The 20,293-nt window shown below is 38.1% G+C and overlaps 2 protein-coding genes, 1 long non-coding RNA gene and 2 pseudogenes across 3 annotated transcripts in view; 3 read left to right on the plus strand and 2 right to left on the minus strand.

Moving 5' to 3' along the window:
- Window positions 1–5,318: 5,318 nt before the first annotated feature.
- On the plus strand, window positions 5,319–6,270 carry LOC149035449 (uncharacterized; annotated as a pseudogene).
- A 210-nt stretch (window positions 6,271–6,480) lies between these two features.
- LOC149035450 (uncharacterized) lies at window positions 6,481–7,566 on the minus strand. The gene has a single exon (XM_089191475.1). It carries the CDS (start codon window positions 7,557–7,559, stop codon window positions 6,792–6,794), a length of 768 nt encoding a protein of 255 aa, XP_089047601.1. The 5' UTR covers window positions 7,560–7,566; the 3' UTR covers window positions 6,481–6,791.
- Window positions 7,567–7,575: 9 nt separating this feature from the next.
- Window positions 7,576–8,583, minus strand: LOC149035451 (uncharacterized; annotated as a pseudogene).
- Window positions 8,584–9,436: 853 nt separating this feature from the next.
- On the plus strand, window positions 9,437–12,444 carry LOC149035452 (uncharacterized). The gene is made up of 6 exons (XM_089191292.1): window positions 9,437–9,519; window positions 10,117–10,233; window positions 10,612–11,170; window positions 11,620–11,857; window positions 11,963–12,071; window positions 12,387–12,444. Exons 1-6 carry the CDS (start codon window positions 9,437–9,439, stop codon window positions 12,442–12,444), a joined length of 1,164 nt encoding a protein of 387 aa, XP_089047418.1.
- Window positions 12,445–20,102: 7,658 nt separating this feature from the next.
- LOC149035453 (uncharacterized) overlaps window positions 20,103–20,293 on the plus strand; it is a 34,925-nt gene continuing 34,734 nt past the window's right edge. Inside the window, exon 1 of the long non-coding RNA XR_016182457.1 lies at window positions 20,103–20,206. This is a non-coding gene — a long non-coding RNA (uncharacterized LOC149035453). The remainder of the gene's footprint in view (window positions 20,207–20,293) is intronic.

Raw genomic sequence — 20,293 nt, forward strand, 5'->3', positions numbered from 1 at the left:
TAAGCCAGGTGCCAGTCGTGTCAGAAGAAGACCCTTATGACGTTATGGTGCCAAAGCCCACGAGATACATCGAGTATTACCAGAATGACGAGCCCTTTTATGTGGTGTTTACTCATGACTACTCGAATGCAAGAACATGCACCGGTTGCACAAATGAGTTCCCCAAGAGAGTACAGATAGCGCCCTACGACATTGTTCTACTTCACGAGGAGCGTTATCGCTACCCTAAAAAAGACGATAACGGCAATGTTGAAATGGTCGTAACGCATAAAAAAAAGGCAAAGAGGTTTTATTGCATTGATAAGAGCTGTATCCTTCCAAGGCACCCGTATTTCTGGAGAGGCTTGATAACTGTCACCAACAGTGTAAAGCAGCGTTTGAAAGACGGTCACAAGGATTTGCTTCTTGCAATGTTGAAGTTTGAAATAGGCGAAAATTACACAAAGACCTAATTCAACAAATTAATAGTATTTCAATTCTTGTTTCTACATTAGTCTATTCAGTCGTTACAGTAGAACTCAGTCAGCTCAAATTTCCTAAGGAGACAAAAAATTGTTCGAGTTAGCTGATAGTAAATGACTGAAAAATTGGGCCAAGGGAAATTGGATCTCATTCGAGTTACCGGGGGGTTCGAGTTAGGGGGGTTCTACTGTATTTCAATCGCATTTAAAACTTTCTCAGGTTTTGGGTTTCCAGTAAATTTGCAATTTTTAAAGCATATGTAAATCTTTTAAGTAATCAAATATGTACTGTTGACAATAGAATGGCAATATTTTTCATCATGGCGTAAAAATAATTCATTTCGTAGAGTAGCAATTCTTCTAAAATTACTACTTAAAGAAATATATTTTTATACGGTTTAGGAAATAAAGAGGTGACCAAGATCGGGAGTGCACCATAATGTAATGTTTAAAAGTAAATTTTTGACCCGAAAAGAAAGACATTTTTGTCATTGAAGGATAAAAATATTTCGTTTCGCAAAATGGTATGCCTGCCAAAAACTACTATTTTGCAAAATGTATTTAAATACGGTTTATGAAATAAGAAGAGGACAAAATCTTACTGCATCAACCAAAGACATATTGTGTGACACGAGAATGGCAACATCGTTGCCGCCCGCCGAGAGTAAATAATCCATTTCGCAAAATAAACATTTTTCGGAATTACTACATTCAATTAGTTTAGAAATTACTACATTAAAGAGGAGGTGACCGAGATCTTTGAGAATATACTATAATGTAATGTTTAAATGTATTTTCATGACGTGAAAGAGGTCACGTTGTCACCGCAGGGGTGAAAATAGTCCATTTCGCAAAATAGTAACTCTCCTAAAATTACTATTTTGCGAAATACATTTTAATACGGTTTAAGAAATAACAGGAGGCCAAAATGTACGGTGATATACTAATTTGTAATGTTTAAATGAATTTTTATGACATGAAAGAGGTCACGTTGTTACCGCAAGGTGAAAATTCTCCATTTCGCAAAATAGTAACTCTCCTAAAATTACTATTTTGCGAAATACATTTTAATACGGTTTAAGAAATAAGAGGAGGCCAAAATGTTCGGTGATATACTAATTTGTAATGTTTAAATGTATTTTTGTGACATGAAAGAGGTCACGATGTCATCGCAGGGGTGAAAATGGTCCATTTCGCAAAATAGTAACTCTCCTAAAATTACTATTTTGCAAAATATATTTTAATACAGTTTAAGAAATAAGAGGAGGCCAAAATGTTCGGTTATATACTAATTTGTAATGTTTAAATGTATTTTCGCGACATGAAAGAGGTCACGTTGTCACCGCAGAGTGAAAATAGTCCATTTCGCAAAATAGTAACTCTCCTAAAATTACTATTTTGCGAAATACATTTTAATACGGTTTAGGAAATAAGAGGAGGCCAAAATGTACGGTGATATACTAATCTGTAATGTTTAAATGTATTTTTGTGACATGAAAGAGGTCACGTTGTCATTGCAGGGGTGAAAATGGTCCATTTCGCAAAATAGTAACTCTCCTAAAATTACTATTTTGCGAAATACATTTTAATACGGTTTAAGAAATAACAGGAGGCAAAAATGTACGGTGATATACTAATTTGTAATGTTTAAATGAATTTTTATGACATGAAAGAGGTCACGTTGTTACCGCAGGGTGAAAATTGTCCGTTTCGCAAAATAGTAACTCTCCTAAAATTACTATTTTGCAAAATACATTTTAATACGGTTTAAGAAATAAGAGGAGGCCAAAATGTTCGGTGATCTACTAATTTGTAATGTTTAAATGTATTTTTGTGACATGAAAGAGGTCACGTTGTCATCGCAGGGGTGAAAATGGTCCATTTCGCAAAATAGCAACTCTCCTAAAATTACTATTTTGTGAAATATATTTTAATACGGTTTAAGAAATAAGAGGAGGCCAAAATGTTCGGTTATATACTAATTTGTAATGTTTAAATGTATTTTCGCGACATGAAAGAGGTCACGTTGTCACCGCAGAGTGAAAATGGTCCATTTCGCAAAATAGTAACTCTCCCAAAATTACTATTTTGCGAAATACATTTTAATACGGTTTAGGAAATAAGAGGAGACCAAATGTACGGTGATATACTAATCTGTAATGTTTAAATGTATTTTTGTGACATGAAAGAGGTCACGTTGTCACCGCAGGGGTGAAAATAGTCCATTTCGCAAAATAGTAACTCTCCTAAAATTACTATTTTGCGAAATACATTTTAATACGGTTTAAGAAATAACAGGAGGCCAAAATGTACGGTGATATACAAATTTGTAATGTTTAAATGAATTTTTATGACATGAAAGAGGTCACGTTGTTACCGCAGGGTGAAAATTGTCCATTTCGCAAAATAGTAACTCTCCTAAAATTACTATTTTGCGAAATTCATTTTAATACGGTTTAAGAAATAAGAGGAGGCCAAAATGTTCGGTGATATACTAATTTGTAATGTTTAAATGTATTTTTGTGACATGAAAGAGGTCACGTTGTCATCGCAGGGGTGAAAATGGTCCATTTCGCAAAATAGTAACTCTCCTAAAATTACTATTTTGCGAAATATATTTTAATATGGTTTAAGAAATAAGAGGAGGCCAAAATGTTCGGTTATATACTAATTTGTAATGTTTAAATGTATTTTCGCGACATGAAAGAGGTCACGTTGTCACCTCAGAGTGAAAATTGTCCATTTCGCAAAATAGTAACTCTCCTAAAATTACTATTTTGCGAAATGAATAAAAATCCTTATTAATGAACGATTACTCCAAAATCCTTGTGAAAGTTATCTTTACCTTATTTGAAAATATATCTGCATTATTCCTTTTGTTTTATTTCATCTGACCCGATTTCGTTTCGTTTCGTTTCGTTTCGTTTCGTTTCGTTTCGTTTCGTTTCGTTTCGTTTCGTTTCGTTTCGTTTCGTTTCGTTTCGTTTCGTTTCGTTTCGTTTCGTTTCGTTTCGTTTCGTTTCGTTTCGTTTCGTTTCGTTTCGTTTCGTTTCGTTTCGTTTCGTTTCGTTTCGTTTCGTTTCGTTTCGTTTCGTTTCGTTTCGTTTCGTTTCGTTTCGTTTCGTTTCGTTTCGTTTCGTTTCGTTTCGTTTCGTTTCGTTTCGTTTCGTTTCGTTTCGTTTCGTTTCGTTTCGTTTCGTTTCGTTTCGTTTCGTTTCGTTTCGTTTCGTTTCGTTTCGTTTCGTTTCGTTTCGTTTCGTTTCGTTTCGTTTCGTTTCGTTTCGTTTCGTTTCGTTTCGTTTCGTTTCGTTTCGTTTCGTTTCGTTTCGTTTCGTTTCGTTTCGTTTCGTTTCGTTTCGCAAAATAGTATAAGCCCGTGACAGGTCAATTCAACCTCGGCTGGGACTCTATTGTTTGGGCCTTTGAAGTTCGCCGGCTTTCCCAACCAGTCCCCTCTACTAACTATGTTAAGCACAAACGTCTACTCTTTCTCTGATATAAAGTTAAAAAGATGGTTGTGAGATGGAAATAGTGAGGGTTGATGAATAGAACTGTAACCTCCCCTTGAAAAGTCCATGCTGATTGATTCTATCTAATGAATTCTCTTTTTGCATGACACAATTCAAATATTTTGGATGGTGAATAATATTTCTTTTTACAGTTGCCGGCGCCATCTTGGAATAGTAACCGCGCAAACATCATGTCGAGGCTAACGTTAAGTCGCATTTCATATCTGGTGTGTTTAACAGAGAATCTACATCCATCTTTGCTTTTTCTCCGGTTTTGTCCTGCTTTTTTTTTTGCCATACTTTTTGATAATGAACAGCAATAATACCCACCAAGATACTCCTCCGTTGATTTTGAAGAAAAGAGGGAAACAGTGTGCCGTTTACGGCTGTCACAACAGCTATTACAATGACAAGGGGTTCTTCGCCGGTTACATTTTTTCAGTTTTCCAACCGACCCCAAGACCAGAAATCGCTGGTGTAACCTTATAAAGCGGCAACATTGAAAGGATGACTTCAATGTAACTGCTGCAACTGTTGTTTGCAGTGAACATTTTAGACAAGAAGATATTATAAGAAAATTGACCCGCAGGTACTTAAAGAAGGGTATGTGACATGCAAAAACAGATATAAAAAAGTCATATATAGTAAATATTTCATTACAGCAGCATTATCAGCTAAGTTTTTGTTCCTTTGTACATTAAGCTTTAAAATTGTAACACTGTATAGCTTTTGACTGAAGGTTGGCTTTTCACATCGAAGGAAATATAGTTACCCCAATACAACATTTCAATAGCATTGGATTACTGTTGTGCATCATTAATTGTACCAAATTCCCTAGTGCCATATAGATGTACTGAGATCAAAAACATTTAAACTGACATTACAGTTAAGTATTTTTCATAACTGTATCGAAATGACCATTAACACCACAACATGCTCATTTATTATGGTCATGTAATTATTTTGATTTTTATTGCATTTTGTTTTAAGGTGCTGAGCCATCTCAGTTTTCATGGAGCGTGCCAAAAAAATCTCGAAAAGCTCCTCCAAGGCGAACCCAGACTAAAGTAGTTTTAGCTCAGGAAATGGATGTTGCAGACTCCTTGGAAGTCACTGAAGACGCAATAATCATATCAGTGCCACCTGAAATAGTTTCCACCGCAGTCAGCAGCAGTCAATGTTCAAATTCATTAGCTAATGATCTGGATCGAGCTGAAACCTCTAAAGGCAATGTTGTTGAACAACTACAGAGGCATTTTACATTACTGGAACTAAAGTTAACTGATCGAGAAGAAAAGTTGGCAGAAATGGAAAAAGAGAATGAGATTTTGATAGGGTGCCAATTTTCCTTAGACAAAATAAAGGATGATAATTCAGCAATCCTATTTTACACTGGGTTTCCTTGCTATGAAGCACTGATAAGTTTTTTCAAGTATCTTGAGCCAAAATTGGGGAAAATGCAGTACTGGAAAGGAGAACACTTAGTGAGAGAGAGCCAGCCTTATCAAGCGGATGAAAATGGAAATAAGCCTGGACCTTCCAGGAAATTAACATTTCTTGATGAATTTCTTTTAGTATTGATGCGACTGAAGGCTGGATTATTCATGCAGGACCTTACAGACAGGTTTGGTGTTAGTACAAGCCTTGTGTCCAGAATATGTATAACCTGGATCAATTTGTTGTACTTGGAACTCAAAGACCTTTTCCCTTTTCCATCACAAGAGTTGGTATGCAAAAACATGCCAGATGAGTTTGCCGAGTTTGCAACAACTAGAATAATATTGGACTGCACGGAGATATTCACTCAGCATCCCTTTGCCATGCTTGCGCAGTCTGAAACTTGGTCAGACTACAAGCACCACAATACTTGGAAGCAACTTGTGGGAATCACTCCAAATGTGTAAGTCACCTTTCTTTCGGACCTCTGGGGTGGGCGGGTGTCGGACAAACAGATAACCAGAGAAAGTGGAGTGCTAGATTTATTGAATGGTGGTGACAATGCTATGGTTGACCGTGGCTTCGACATAAAGGACATTATACCTGATGGTGTCACGGTTAATATGCCCCCTTTTTTAGCCAGACGAGATCAACTGACTGCATCAGAGACAGAGGAAACTATGACCATCGCCTCTGTGCGAATACACGTGGAGAGGGCAATTGGTAGGATCAAGACTTACCATATTTTGGATGGGAACTTACCCAACACTTTAAGCCCTTACGCAACACAAATAGCCACAGTATGTGGACTATTGACAAATTTTCTTCCTCCATTGCTGCCCCCTGCAAAACCAAAACCCTAAATTCTTTTTTTTATTACCAGTAACTTTATTTTGTTTACACACCTAAAATGATTTCTGGTATGTTTATCACTGATTTTGCAACCCCTAGACAATCAGATGGGAGATAAAGCAACAAACACAAATTTCAAGAAACAAGATAATTAAATTGACAGTGTGGTTTCTTGAAGTTACGTTTTGTGGTTTGGTCTCTCTCCTGAGTGGCTCTTAGCTACTGTTGCTTACCTTTGGGGTTCTGTTATTTTAAGTGGAAAAGTGTATTGGTACTCTCCCAACACATTCAATATACCCATGACAAAATAAGTCTTAGTTTTATAAAGTTGTTGACTGTAAATAATGTAACACCTAGGCGACAATTCAAGTATTGTCAGTTAAACTTCACTCAATAGAAGTGCAAATTCATCCTGCAAGGTGATTTGCTTGTGTCATCAAGGTTCTTATGGGTACAGTTTTAGCACTGTTACATAAAAGGAAAAGTAATGGTTGTAGATATATATGATGTAAATTTACTACAGAATAATTGTTTACAATTGCCTTTGAAATCGCATTTTCAAACCAGTGCTTGTGCAGCAATATTGGCCATATGGCAACCAACCTCCATGCAGGTATAGAATCTTACCCCGCTGCACTCGTCTGGTAATGAGCTCAGGGAAAGGAGCACGTCTGTAAAAGAAATCTATCTTTGGCAGGGAGTCACTGATCCAAGAGTTGTCCAAGTAAATTTTCTCCACAAATAGTGGTCTACTCTCTCCAAAGTATACTTCAAGAATGATCCCTTTAAGATTCAAGTTAGAACAGTAGAGCTGCCCTTGAGTTTGTACATAATAATCATGATTTCGTTTTAACCTTCGGGCTTCTTCGATAGTCATGCCTGCTTTGCTTAAAGGAGATTTAATTTCCATCCCCCATTTTTCGTGAGTATCCTTAATGGCTACAACCCTGTCTATGCTTGACCCCAGGTATGGCTTGTCCTTGGACACCAGTAGCCCAGTTTCCTCAACAGTAACATCAATGCCATTCTTTTCCATTTCCCTCATGTAAAGGGTCACTGCCTTTGCTTCACTTTCGATGCCATATTGAGTAGCATCTGTAGTAAAATTCGAGTAGAGGAATTTCAACTCATTTGAAGATTCCACTTTGTTCTTAGCTGCTTTTACAAAGTTTGAAGCTGTCAAAAGAGATTTCCTCTTTTCAAACCAAAGATTGTTTTTGTTTTGTCCTTGAGTTGTTCTCGCCGTTTCATCTATCTCTTCTTGAGTGATTGTTAAGCTGGAAACATAGGAATCAACCATAGATTTAAAGCGCTCAGTAGCAATATCGTAACTGTCTGTAAAAGGCACAGACTCTGGTGCCTCGTTTGTCTCTTCAGGGTCTGACTCCTCTACACAGTTTGACTTGATGTCATGGAACAAAAAAAAATGAACTGGCAGGGAGACAATTTTGAAGACTTTCACTTAAAATCTTGAAACTGTTTTCCTCTCTTGTTCGTTGATTGGGTGATCTTGGATCAAATTTTATAACCTTCGACTGAAGACGAATATTTTTCTTACCAAATCGTATCTTTCTGATTAGCACTTGGTCGAGAGGTTTAGCTGCAACGCTTTGGTTGCAAGGCACAACCCACAAAGACAGCCGCGATGGGCATGACAAAGGCTCAGCATGCCTTTGTAATCCCCTTCTCGTAAAATCTTCAATCGCAAACAACACTCCTCCAACGTGGTTACATTTACCTTTTCTGGATAAACCAAGTCCAGCGGACACGTGCATGCCGCTCGCAAAATATCGCTCTGTGGTGAAAGCTCCACAACAATTATGTAGGGTTTTTTTTTTCATTGATGGAACTACACTGGCTTTCATGTAGGTCTGACCTTGAAAGACTTTGCTTTCCAGTTGTTTCACATTTCCTTCAAAGAAAAATTGGTATGATTTTAACTTTTTGTAATGTGTGCCCTTCAACAAAATATGGCGGTACTTGCGTGTTGACACCACAAGGTAATTGTAGAGCTGAATGAAGTTCAGTTCTGGAAGCTGTCACAAGTCTGTTGACCATCCAAGAACAGAGATTCGTCTCATTGTTTCGTCATATTTGAAATGGCCACTGTTTTCACCACAGTTTTCAGCAGTTTGCTGGGTATTTTCGACCGACCTTACCACCACGTCTCTCATAAGCAATGCATACAGTTTCAGAACCAGGTCCGCCTTCATTCCGCCGGCATTTTCGGAATTGCTCTTCAAAATATTCCTCAGATCTTTGACTGTGAGCCTCTGTATATCCTCCAGTGTCAAAATTTCCTTGTCTTTATATTTTAAAATCATTTTTAGCGAAGATATAACAAACGATGCGAAACAGGTTAGTGAAACAGCTGTGATTTTGCTATGTTTGTATTTCCCGGGTCAATGTTAGCCTCGACATGATGTTTGCGCGGTTACTATTCTAAGATGGCGCCGGGAACTGTAAAAAGGCCTATTGGGATGGAAAAGTAACGGTTTAAGTTTGAGAAGCCAGAAAACCAATACCCCCTAGAAATCTGGATCCATTGGGACAATTTTTGTTTTAAGATGCCTTACTAAAAAAAAGCTAGTTGACAAATTTGTCATTTCGTACAAATGCTGATTTATGTTTTCTTTTCTGAGATGGGTTTAGGCTTTTCAGAAAGATTGTCTCTTAGTAGCTGTCGACACTAACAACAGTCTTGAAAGACAAAGCTAGGATTTTAATTACAACCACCTGGCAAACCATAAGACCCTGTGTGGAATGCTCATCACTGAGTTTTTACCAGAAAAGTACACAAAGTAATTCTTTAGTTACTGAGGGGCGTATGGTGGGTTCATCAAGAGATAATAATAAAAAAGAGAACCACCATTCATCTAACGACCTTATGCTTTCCAAGAGTAGTCATGTAATATTGGTATGTGCTCCCTATAGTTGTAGCTACGTGAAAAAACATACGCAACTGACACAGGGGGACAGCAAAAGTTATATACACTTAACTTGCTCCGCCCATGCTAAAATGGTTAACCTCTTGTCATCTTTTACTTCATGCAGGTATGTGAACAAAAGTGTCAGATGTCACAGAATGTACAGAGCATGTAAGAGAGTTACTGCAATTCCTCTTCAACAGGCCAATATATTTTGTGGTTCATTGCAAAGAAGAAAATCAGTCTCGCAATGGCTATAAACAAGAGCAGCATCCAGCCATCAGACACTGGAGGTGTACTTGAAGTTCAAAGTGAATTGTCAAGTAACCAGTGGTACCGGCTGTAGTTTGGGGACATTGCCCCCATGCAAATGTGAGGCATAGCAGCAAAGGTGCTCACCTTGCAAGCACTTCTTTGCCATTTTTCTGCACCTCCCAGATTACAACTGGAAGAAACTGCCGGGAAACTATTGGGACTCACCATACCTACTGTATTTCTTCACCTATAAATGACAAGCTTTGCTCAAGAAGAGAATTCATAGCAGGCATTGTATACTGATACCAAGGGCTGGGGAAGAAGATGTTGGGTGGATGTCATCACATAAATTACACTGCAATGTAATTACATAGACTTGGCGCCCACGAATCCATGAGAGATACACGATTGTGTGCATGTTAATGTGGGGTCATTTATTAACAATGATAATCAAAGTCATGAAATATTAGAAAATTTGCTGTGTGTAATGCTCATTAAAAAACTACGTTCTTTCTGATCCCGCCTGTTTCCTTATTATTATGACGTTTCTAATCACATGGTCTATTTCAGATCCTCCCTTTTCAAAGAAGAGGCAATACCTGCAAGCTGTTGTATTTATTAAAGTCTCTGTTTCAATTATTTATGTATTCTTTCACTTGGTTTGCCACAAAACAGCAACAAAAGATATCGTTATTTTCACGTGCCATACGACCTGAGCAACAACCTGCCTCCGGTTGACTTTACTGTTCAGAATCTTGGCAGGGTTACAAGTGCCACACTTGACCCTTCCAGGTATTGGTATCTACTTTTGAAAGAGGTATGTGGCGTCCCTCTGCATAAATTTTTCATATGTGATATATTCAAGATATTTCCTGAAGAAATCCAAGGTGCCACTACGCGGGAACTTCAGCCTGCCAAATTATCATTTGGAGTTGTGGAGATGGACAGGATCCCTGAAGTCATCCACATTGTGTCCACATTCAGTCTGGTTGCTGGTCCTCTTTGCAATAAAAAAATTCGCGATGAACTCATTAATTCTGCGGGATTTATGGCTATTGTAAATCTGATGAACGCTGCCACACTAGACTGAGTCCAGGGTGTGAAAAATTTATCTTTTGGCACCAAAATCGGTCAAGACTCTGAGGAGCTTGTTTCCTTGCTTGCCGAAAGATCAGCCAGAATAAATTCCCTTGAAGTGGAAGTGCAGGAACTTCAAGTACGGATTTCCCATCTCAAATTGAGCACAGAGGCAAGTTTAGATGATTCTTCCCTTCTTAATTCCCCATGTTGCTCATCTACTCCGTTAAGTTCGTCCAGTTCCTTGTGTAGTTCAATTGATGACACAAAGAACAAACCTGATTTAGGAACAATAAACAAAAAACGAAAAGTTTTTCAAAGGTGCAGGAAGATAACAGCTGTCCTTGATGACGTTTCTGAGAGATACAATGAGTACATTGCTGCTTTCCTTGTAAACAGCTTCTTGTACAGAACAGATGGGGAAAGGGAAAAAGTACACGGCATCATCTCAGAAGTCGTTGATCTAATTAGTACAAAATCAAAGGGTTCGAGGAATGGTCTGACCAACCTTCTTTTGCCAAAAACACTCGCAAATGTTTTCCAAAGCATGTGTGTACCAGACTGGGTGTTGTTAGTTTTTAAGCTCCAAACTAGACTCCCAGATACTGCACGGCAAACTCTGCTGAACTTGACTCGACTAGGAAAGAGTGGGGTGAGTTACTAACTGTAGAAGTTCTTGCAGTCATTAAATTTAAGTATTTTGTTATTTATTTTATTTTCATTGCTTTGTTGCTACAGCAATGAGCTGTGGGTCATATGATCCTTTTTCTTCCCAGCAATGTAAACCCCATGTAAGGTTGTCTTTGACAAAATTCACAAGGGTTTTATTTCAAATTTCATGAGGATGATTTTGTGCATTGTGGTGAGACGTACAGCATATTCATTTTTTGAGTAAAATTACATCTTACACCTTAGGTGAGAGGGGAATTACATTTGTTCATTCAGTTTTATGGCTTGAAAATCGGAACACAATATATCAAGCAGTAGAGGCTTCTTTTAGTGGGTTATTTTCAAATGTGAACATAACTGATGTCAACCTTTTTTAGCATTTATAAAGTGACAGTTAATCTAAACCTGTTTCTGGTTAATATTTTTCTACAGAGAACTAGAGACATGCCTGTACTGCTCGCAAAAAATGAGATAAAGGCATTGAAGAAACTAGTCTTCTCTACAGTGCAGAAAACATTCAAAATTGTCAAGGGTCAAGGATGCAGATTTTATGCTTTGAATGTGCATCTAAATCCTGTTCTTGCCTGGGCAATTAGGAAACTGCACCTCCATTCATGCAACTCAGAAGACAAAGAGTTTAACATTGAATTCAATGGATGCCCACTTGGAGGTGTGTTCTCATTTTAATAAATTTTTTGAGAGTTGTTAGTCTTAAGTATGAAAGTGCATTCCTTGCCAAATTAAGCAAAGGTGTCTTTGTATTGGTTTATTTCAGGTAAAGACCAAGTAGCTGTAGGCCTAGCACCTATTCATTTTAAAAACAAAAGCTCTGAGAGCACACTGTCTATTTACTCTCTTGCAATAGGGAACTGTAAAGAGAAAAGGTAAGTGGTCATTTGAGTAAGTCAGGTCAAATAATCAGTGAACAAAAATTATAACTAATTTTACAATGATCATTTCTAATCATTTACAAAAATGAAAAAAATACAGTTATGAAATGTGTATTAGATAACATGCTGGTGCATGCAGACAATAGTGCATGTTACTGGTTTTGAAGAGGAGACTGAATAATTTTAAAGGCTCTTACATTATTGCCATCATTTTTGCTGTAAATACTAGAATAGTCGGAGAAGTGGGATTGCACTATTGAAGGTGCTTTTGCAAGTGTTCCCTTTAATTTTTTTCTCCTTTTTCATTAGGTCAAATTTAAAGCAGTTACTTAAGAATCTCAATAATCAGAAAGATTTCATCAAATAACATGGAATATGAGTTGATAGCAAAAAGTACATTTCTTTCACAAGTAATTTTTAATTAGAGATAGAAAGTTAAGGAGAAAAGTACACTGCAAAATGACAAAGTTTGGAATTAAGTAGGCAACGTAGCCAAACTTTCTGTTGAATTGAACATTCAGAGTTACACATTGAAAAAAGGAAAAGAAAATATTCCATACAGAGCCTGTTATTACTTCACTGCACGATAACATTGTCATTGTTTAATCAAATTAAGTTATATCATGTGGAGAAGTGAGTTTTCCTGAGACACAATTTTTTTATTATGTGTTAAGTCTCGTGTGTTATGAACATCAAAGTATATTCTGTAATTGTTGCCTTAAATATCCTGTTTCTGCAGTGACTCTTGATTACAAGGCCTTGTCACTTCTTCTCAACAAAAAAATGATGAAGATTTCCTACTTGGTGGGAAAGGATATGGTGTGGAATTTTGTGATGCAATCGGGGTAATTATTTCTCTTGATATTTTCCTTGCTTTAAATTATTTCATTGATTTATGATCAGATCAGTTTTCTGAAAGTAGAATGGCATCAAGTCAAATTTGAGGTAGACATGGCTGTAGTGAAAAACAGCCATTGACGACTTTATTTTGTAGAGCTGAATGTTTATATCTGTTGGTAAAGTGCATGAAAATACCTAAGAAATGACTTTTAATTAAATACTTATTTTCATTGAGGCCTGTACATGCTATGGAGTTGATGCAGATGAAACCCGTCTAGATCGTTTAAGGTCAAAAGCCAACATCATATCTTTCTGGTCACCAACAGTTTGTCAGTATTGATGATCAAAGATCAGACTCTCTACTTATCAAGCAGGGGGTACCGCAAGGAAGTGTCTCAGGTCCCGCACTGTTTTTGTTATTTGTGAATGACATTCCATTACATCTAACAGATTCAACTGTGGATATTTACACTGACGACACTACAATAACTGCAAGTGCGCATTTCTCGGATCTATGCTCGATGACCCAACTTTTAAATTCCAATCTTGATGTGGTTCAGAGATGGGCGTCTTGCAACAAAATGTTCATCAACAAGAAAAAACCAAGCCCCTTTCAGTGCACAGAAGGCGCATTACTGCTAAGCTAAATGAAGACCCACCCCTACGCTTAGATGTCAAGATTGATGACTCTGTTGTTGAACAAGTTTCTTCTCATAAGATTTTAGGAGTAGTTATAGATAATTCCATGAATGCTAACATAAGAAATAATGGCTTGCTAGCAAGTTTTAAGCATAATGGCCGTTTTTATGCTAGGGACGTTACAGTCGTCTTGAGACGACTTTAACGTCAAGTATAAAAATGGTAAATAAGGCTAATGCATTTAACGTCTGACAACTTTAACGTCTTCTGTTAAGTGCGTCGTTTAGACGCATTTTACTGATGCCTTTAACATTTCAGACGTTAAATGCATGTAGTATAAAAACGGAATGCCCTTGCCGGGACGCATTTCACCCTATCTCGTCCAGAGACGACTGGCCTGAGTTATGCTGAACGCTCAAAACAACATGGTGGCCAAGAATAACTCGAAGGAGACTCGCGGCACAAAGTGGCGCGAAGTTGAGCTTAAGGTATTTGCAACTGTACTCACAGACGACCGAATTGAATTTGCGTTGACTTTAGAGACCCTGGCGCTTAAAAAGTCAGCCAATTTTCATATTTTTCAAAATATTAAGAAAGAACTCAATGCTCGTTTGCAGACGGAGAACATACCATGTTCTAAGAAAGGAAAAGAGAAGGCAATCGAGACATCAGTTGTCAAGCTGCGAGCAAAATATAAATGGTTGAAAGAACAGTGGAGAAAATTCACGGACAGGACAAAGTCTGGCAGTGGAAAATCAGCGATAGATGAACCTGAGTGGTTTACCATCATCGACCCAATTTTCTCCGAAACTCACACAGAATTAAAGGTTGCAACGAAGGCAGCGGACATCCTTAATAGTGACGACAGTAGTGAAGATGATTAATATAATGAGAAGGAGGACACAATTGAAGAAATAAAGCTTGCTACTAGTATGGTACCCCGTGAGAGGAAGCAGCCATTAGATTCAAGTACGTCTTCTTTAGAAGCAAGTTCTGAGCAAAGCCACTTGTCAGGGAATGAGAGTGAAGAAGAATGTAACAGGTAAATAATGAATTGGTATTATTTTCCCCAGACTTTCAAATGAATTTTATAATGGATGTTATGCAATTGCATACAAGGAATTTGTGTCAGTAATATGTACACGAAACATGAATATACAACTATTGCTATACGTCAAATTGTTAGTGACTATATGCATCTTTACATGGTGACTATGGTTTTATTAGTATTTATTGGTCAGCCCTTTAACTTTGCCTCACTACATATAAAATAAATTTCAGTTTTTCTGACCTTAAAAGGCATTGTTTTTAAAGTGTTGTACAGGGTGAAAAACCACAAACCTAAAAAACAGCCACAGAGCAAAGACTGTGAAGAGTCTCCCTTTGAAGAGGGTGAAGTAGATTCAAAGGAGACATCCAAGAAGGAGGTACTGAAATCAACTGTGTCAGTGCGGCCCAGGAAACGTAAAGTAACTTCACAGAAAGATGCTATCAGCTAGTTATCAGCAACCTTTGAGAATCTTCAAAAAGCACATGAAAAAAGAATGCAAATTTGGTTTGAGGCAGACCAGAAAAGAGAAGAAACTTTCCTTCAATATCAGGAGAAACAGGCAGAGCTGAACCGACAACATGAACTCCGTATGATGGAGATGATGACTCGTTTTCAGCAGCCTGGCAACCATACCAAAATGCTTGGGCGATGCATGAACCAACATTTCCAAGTGCCTTTTCTGGAGCAGAGAGTCAACAACCACACCACACAAATTTAGATAGTTATAATAGGTAGATTACTTTCATAAAACCCATTAAAGAGGTGTCATTCAGCAATTATGAGACGCTTTATTAGGCTGTTAATGTGGGCAGATTTCACACTGTTGTTTTAAGCTACAACCAGAAATCTTTCTACATTCACAGACTAATAATATAATTGATAAACATGATTGTTGTAGTAGGGTATTTGGGAAAAACTCTATTATGTTAAAAGTTGTGTTTCCAAATGTACTTACAACTCACAAGAAGAGGGTGTATGAAAAAGATATTAAATAAAGTAGTGTGTTGTCTTTGTGTTGGTGTGGAACAAATAATACAGAGAGATGCAAGAGTAGAAAGTATGTGATTGCTGAATTATGCATTTGGGAAACAATTCTAAATGTTATGTTTCCAAAAAGTTGATATTTTACGCTTACCTACTTGCAACTTACAGGAAGGGTGTATGGAAACGATATTAAACAATTTGGTGTGTGGGGGCTGGTAGGTGCGGGAGTACAAATTAATAGAGAGGAGCAAGTGAAGAGAGTTCATAATTGTTGCATAAGAGTACATGATTGTTGTTTTAAGTTTTTGAGAAAGAACTCTTAATTCATTCAAAGTTGATATTTTGCAGTTGTCTCATGTTTCATCTTTACCATTAAATTAATCTCTATTATTATCTACTGCTCTATATATTGATCCAATAAGGGAAGCCTTATCAGAAAGGGGTCAAAACAGAGTGAGAAGAACTACTTTCAGTCATTCAATTCAGGACCAGGGGTGGTAGGGTAAGCTGAACTGCTACCATACCCCCCCTCCCCCCCCCACTGAAAAAAATATTGTCTTATCCCATCTTCAAAATATACCAGAGAAAATGAATGCCCACTATCACTTCAAGAATACTTAAATCTTGTTAATATACCCTCAACTTGGTTCATATAATTGGCATGATAGTCCAGGAGCATATGTCTGATAAATAATTCCCCTAGGCTTTTTTGGAAGAAAGCAAATCATTAGCCTAGTAGTGTTCATTGGACCACCAGGATTCCTAAAAACATTGTTGACAATTTTGTTAAGCGTTAAGAGGATAATTATGGCGTGTTTAAAAAAGGCCTGCCTGATGCAGCATGAAAACGAGGCTAAAAACTATAAAGGGCCATTATTTCTTTCTAATTCAGGGAAACTCAACCAAATTCACCAGGTACAATAAGCAAGCAACCCCGAAGCCAACGGATTAGTTTAATTCATTAGCGGAGGTCATGTGATCTATCTAGCATGAAAGCGAGGCTGTACGCTGGGCATGAAATGACAGACAAAGCATTCAGGCACTTCAGGGGACAGAGTGGTCGGCGATTTCTTGCTGCATGGGGTAGTGAATGTAAGGCGACTTTCAAAGATGTTGGACATCTTCAGAGCAACCAAGAAGAAGCGGACACAAAGATTATCCTTCATACCGTTGATGCCACATCGGATGGTGCAATGGAGATCCATGTCCACTCCCCTGACACTGATGTCTTTGTTCTTGCTTTAAGACGGTTTCCAGAGCTGTGTAGCAATGTTTCATTCGTTACAGGAAAGGGGCGCAACCGCAGAGAAATTAGGCTAGAACCAATATATAGTTCAGGCTCTCGGGGAAGCCAGGACAGCTGCTCTTCCAGCGTTCCATGCACTCAGTGGAGCAGATAACACCGGATGCTTTTCAGACCATGGAAAACCTTTGTGTTGGAAAGCATTTCTGAATGTTGATGAAGATGTTGTCAGAGAGATGGCCAAACTGGGAACAACATTAACACCATCTGAAGAAACCATAAAGGCCATTGAGAAGTTTGTTTGCGAACTCTATGTTCCAAATACATCGCTTACCACCGTGAAAGAACTTTGATGGTTGTTATTTCGTAAGAAGCAAGCACAGTCAGAAAGATTGCCACCAACCCGAGGTGCTCTTCTTCAAGCTGTTCTACGTGCCCACTATCAAGCTATTGTTTGGGACAACGATGTTGTGGCAAACGCTGACATTCTGTCTCCTTAAAACTGTGGGTGGGAGAAAAGTGACAACAGATGGTTTCCAGTAATGACAAGGCTGCTGCCAGCACCAGACGCCATAATTCAGCTAGTCAAATGCGGATGCACCAAGCAGTGCGCAAGCAACCGATGCCAGTGCTGCAGAAATGGATTGCCATGCTCAGACCTTTGCTCTTGCTGTGATGAAGAGGATGAACCCTGCCAGAATGTTTTCAGTGATGTGGTAGATGACGATGAAGAATGTGATGACGAATAGGATGACATGAAGAATAAAGAAAATTAACAGATGGACCTTGAATTAATGCTGATACATTTTTATGAGTTCCTGTAAATGAAGCTATCTTACTTTGTAGGTTAACGTTACCTTCGATATATCAGTAAGAAATATGAAAGATATAAGGTGACTGACAACTTAACACAACTTTGTGCCCAGTTGAAAGCATTTAATTTTTTCTAGTAAGTTAACACGGTGATAGTATAGTTTGTATATTTTAATCCCACCAAGGACCAGCGATTGCTATTATTATTTATGGTTTACGGGGCGGAGTAAGGCTTAATGTAATTAATAAGCCTCGTTGTCATTGTTAGTTCATGATGTTACAGCAGAAATTTAGTGTAAACAGCCCTCTTGGTTGGCTTTAAAGGTCACAGCTTTGTAAATTAAGGAGATTTTGGCCAGCATCAAGAATAAGTGTTTTCATGTCATTAATCGCGAGTTATGAGCCTCGTTTTCATGCTTAGTCAATCACGTGACTTTCATTAATAAACACAGTCGATTTCCTGGTATCTGGACTGTTTCACAATTAAATTTCAGGAGTTAGGACACGAGTCCGCGGTATGGGCTAATGTTACTTTCATGCTAAACTTACTAGCCTCGCTTTCATGCTAGATCGATCACGTGACCCTTGTTAATAAAATAAACTAGTTTCTTGGCTTCAGGGTTGCTTACTTGTTGTATCTGGTGAATTTGGGTGGGTTTCACTGAATTGGAGAGAAATAATGGCCCCATGTAGCCTCTCAGCCTCGTTTCCTGGATCAGGTAGGTCCCTTTTCAATACCCCATAATTACCGTCTAATCGCTTAACAAAATTGTCAACAACGATTTTTAGATTCCTTGTGGTCTAGTGAACCATGTTAGGCCACTGGCTTGCTTTCTTCCAAAAATGCCAACGGAATAACTTTAGCACCCAGACTATGACTACTCTTATTGTTTCCAGTGGCTAATAAACAAGCTTTCTTGTGTACCACTGACTTGTGTTATTAAGGCTACTATTATAGTCTACTTTCAAAGATTTTAAATCAAACTTAGTAAAAGATTCCTGATTATTGTTACATGTTCTCATGGTAGCCTCTACAGAAGTGTTGCTGTTTGGAAACATAAAATTGGGCCACCAACTGGTGATACATGTAATGTAATGTCAACAACTAGCTATGCAGCTAGTACCTGTTTTATGGTATCACTATGTAGCTCCATTAACATGGCTGAGATGCACTAATACGTGCTTAAATCAACTGGAAGATATTCAGAAAAGGCATTTTGTATTACAGGTCTAATTGAATTGCTATATTTTCCAAGGATTTTGTCCTTCAGTAAAGATATCTTGATATTCAGTTCTACAATCCTCACCAAGAATTCTCACAGTTTAGTTCCACTCTCTAGTCCATTGTCTCCAGTTCTATACCCTATCTATTTAGTGTGGTGGAGTAGAATAGGGGATATAGTGGTTGTTAGGCTTTTGCCTTACCACAGGAAACACAAGCTAGAATTTTCTTTTGATTTTTTCATTCACTCCATCAATTGTCGTTGCTGGTTGATATCCCAGAGCCAGTTAGTGATCCTTTCCCTGACCTGATCTGCCTTGTGATCTTGCTCCACACTCCCCCTGTTCCTAATAAGGTGCAGTTTTTCAATGTCCAGCCTCCACCTGGGTCTGCATGGGTCGTCTCTTGCAATGCATATATTATGCAAGGCTATGCTGGCCATTATGACATGCCTTATGTTCTTTAGTTTACACTCTGTCTTCTTGTAGAGGATTCTCCACCTCCCTTTCAGCATACCATATGCATGCTCTGACACAACTCTAGCCAAGCAAAGCCTCTTGTTTAAGTAGCGCTTTCTTGGATTTCTTGTATTTCTTGTATTTTCATTGTACGGCTTTATTAGCCATGTGTAGCGTGGAAATGCTGAATCACCAACCGTTGTGATCGGTATGTCCCCGTACTCCCTTGTTCGTAGCACAGTATTTGGGAAAACATGTCCCTGCTGAATCTCGGCAAAGAGGTTGCAACTTTTCAGAAGCCTCGAGTCATGGACAGCCAGGAGCCCCTACAGCTGCCCAAATAAACCTCTTATTAGAGGCAATAAATCCCATGCTGGTTACTGAATATCTCTTCTTGAAGCTAAAATAATTTTTAGCTCATTCATGTGCTTGCACAATGAATGAGTATCGTGAGGGGCCAAGATGTGGACACTTTTTGTAGACACTTTTTGCAGACATTTTTTGTAGACACTTTTTGTAGACCCGTTTTGTAGACGGAAGTGAATCGGACCGGAAGTGACTTGTGATGTTCCTCACCACCCCTCCCCCATTCGTCTTAATTAAAGTCCAAATAAACTTCGAACTCGCTCCAATCAGCAAGTTTAAAGAATAAAATAAATCACAATAAATGTTTGTATGGTCTAATAATAAATAAATCAACAATAAGTCGCAATTTTGCAACGTCTTACGAGAAGCCAAAATGTTTGCAACTAGGGGTACCCTAAACATTTTTTTGGCACACGCATTCGCTATCACGTGGACAAGACGGTCCATCGAGGCAGCCATATTGGATAGTTGCTAAGGTTATAATTTTGCGTTGAATTGCATTGGAAAGTCGTGGTAAGTATGTAAATCATTGCTTTATTATTGTGCTTTTCCCTTGGAGCTCTTCAACCTACAACGCACACATCAATAATAGCGGCCAAG

This window comes from Pocillopora damicornis, chromosome 13 (assembly GCF_964200805.1).
Source record: "Pocillopora damicornis chromosome 13, jaPocDami1.2, whole genome shotgun sequence".
In the NCBI taxonomy this organism is placed as follows: domain Eukaryota; kingdom Metazoa; phylum Cnidaria; class Anthozoa; order Scleractinia; family Pocilloporidae; genus Pocillopora; species Pocillopora damicornis.

Excerpts from the sequence above, each read along its gene's own strand:
- LOC149035450 (XM_089191475.1), bottom strand. The coding sequence starts at position 7,559 with ATGGTTGATTCCTATGTTTCCAGCTTAACAATCACTCAAGAAGAGATA.
- LOC149035452 (XM_089191292.1), top strand. The coding sequence starts at position 9,437 with ATGGCTATAAACAAGAGCAGCATCCAGCCATCAGACACTGGAGGTGTA. Across the intron at positions 9,520-10,116 it reads GAATTGTCAAGTAACCAGTG|CAACAAAAGATATCGTTATT; the intron begins GTACCGGCTGTA and ends GCCACAAAACAG. Across the intron at positions 12,072-12,386 it reads GGGAACTGTAAAGAGAAAAG|GTCAAATTTAAAGCAGTTAC; the intron begins GTAAGTGGTCAT and ends CTTTTTCATTAG.